The sequence below is a fragment of the Poecilia latipinna genome, unplaced genomic scaffold (genome assembly GCF_001443285.1).
Source record: "Poecilia latipinna isolate Pla-1442-1.1 unplaced genomic scaffold, P_latipinna-1.0 Scaffold459, whole genome shotgun sequence".
NCBI lineage: Eukaryota > Metazoa > Chordata > Actinopteri > Cyprinodontiformes > Poeciliidae > Poecilia > Poecilia latipinna.
Window position 1 is genome coordinate 224,818 of NW_015113075.1, and position 1,473 is coordinate 226,290.

At 46.8% G+C, this 1,473-nt stretch overlaps 1 protein-coding gene across 3 annotated transcripts in view; it reads right to left on the reverse strand.

The window, feature by feature from the left end:
- Nucleotides 1-1,473, reverse strand: part of LOC106951438 (cyclic AMP-responsive element-binding protein 3-like protein 3-B) — a 33,566-nt gene that overhangs the window by 5,820 nt on the left and 26,273 nt on the right. For all 3 annotated transcript variants that reach the window (XM_015038983.1, XM_015038982.1, XM_015038981.1), the window contains one exon: nt 364-432. In XM_015038983.1, the coding sequence (XP_014894469.1) occupies nt 364-432 (69 nt within the window). The remainder of the gene's footprint in view (nt 1-363; nt 433-1,473) is intronic.

Genomic DNA, 1,473 nt, shown 5'->3' on the forward strand with positions numbered 1-1,473 from the left:
TTATTAGTTTCCTTCATATTTTATTTTATCTGCTGCCAGCTGATTGGCTGATTGGCTGATTTGCACTTTGCGTTAATGAGCAATTGGCCAGGTGTACCTAAAAAAAGTGGCATGTAAGTGTGTAAATATTATTTTTAAACTTTCTTTTTTCTTCAAGGTCTCATTGATTGGATTTCTTCCTGGGTTTGTCACTTTTCCCTATTTTAGTGAACTGAAAGTTTTTACGATTTGAACCTGCTCATCCAACGACAACAACAAAAATTTCAGCAAAAATATTACTTTGTGTTTTATAAGTTTTTAAATATTTAAACTCAAACCAAACAATCAGTACAACGAATGATCTGGTCATGCATAATAACTCACTTGTTAGTCTCTTCCAGCTTCTGGATTTTCCTCTGAAGCTCGAGGTTTTGGGAGCTGCATGCTGTCATCCTGCAGCAACAGATGGGGGGGGGGAAACACAAGGATGAGAGTGCAAATCTGCAAAAGACGGAAAAACAAAAAGCAGTGCGAAGAAGAGTGTTTTGTTAGGATTTGTTTCCCCCTTCTGCCAATATCCGCCGGCCGACTGTTATCATCCACTTCATCCCGTCCATTAAATCAAACCGCGCTCCCTCCTCCCATCTTCCTCTGTCCCCCGAATCATCCCCCTATTATGACCCTGGGCTTGATAATGACACCCCGTTGCTATGCACTGCATGAGGCCGGTTTAATTACTAGCAAACGTTGACTCCACTCAATAGCACTGACAATCTCATGAAACTTTTGTTAAGGGGAGCCGGCGGAGGTCAGGCCGGAATGAGATGTTAACAGCACACGATTGGAGCGATTTCAACAGCATTAATGCTCAGATTTTCAAAAGACATTAATAACACAAATAAAAGTTTAATCAGTTTAAAAAGAAAAAAAAGACTAAATCGTGCAAAGTGCTCGATTTAGTCACTTTGCACATCGATTTGCACATTGCAAATCGAGCACTTTGCACGATTATCCGCTTATCCGGGGGTCGGGTCGCGGGGGCAGCAGCTTCAAAAGGGAGCCCCAGACTTCCCTCTCCCCAGCCACTTCTTCCAGCTCCTCCGGGGGAACCCCAAGGCGTTCCCAGGCCAGCCGAGAGACATAGTCCCTCCAGCGTGTCCTGGGTCTTCCTCGGGGCCTCCTCCCGGTGGGACGTGCCCGGAACACCTCACCAGGGAGGCGTCCAGGAGGCATCCTTACCAGATGCCCGAGCCACCTCAACTGGCTCCTCTCGACGTGGAGGAGTAGTGGCTCTACTCTGAGTCCCTCCCGGATGACCGAGCTTCTCACCCTATCTCTAAGGGAGAGCACAGCCACCCTGCGGAGAAAACCCATTTCGGCCGCTTGTATCCGTGATCTCGTTCTTCGGTCATGACCCAAAGCTCATGACCATAGATGAGGGTGGGAACGTTGATCGACTAGTAAATCGAGATCTTCGCTTTTTGACTCAGCTCT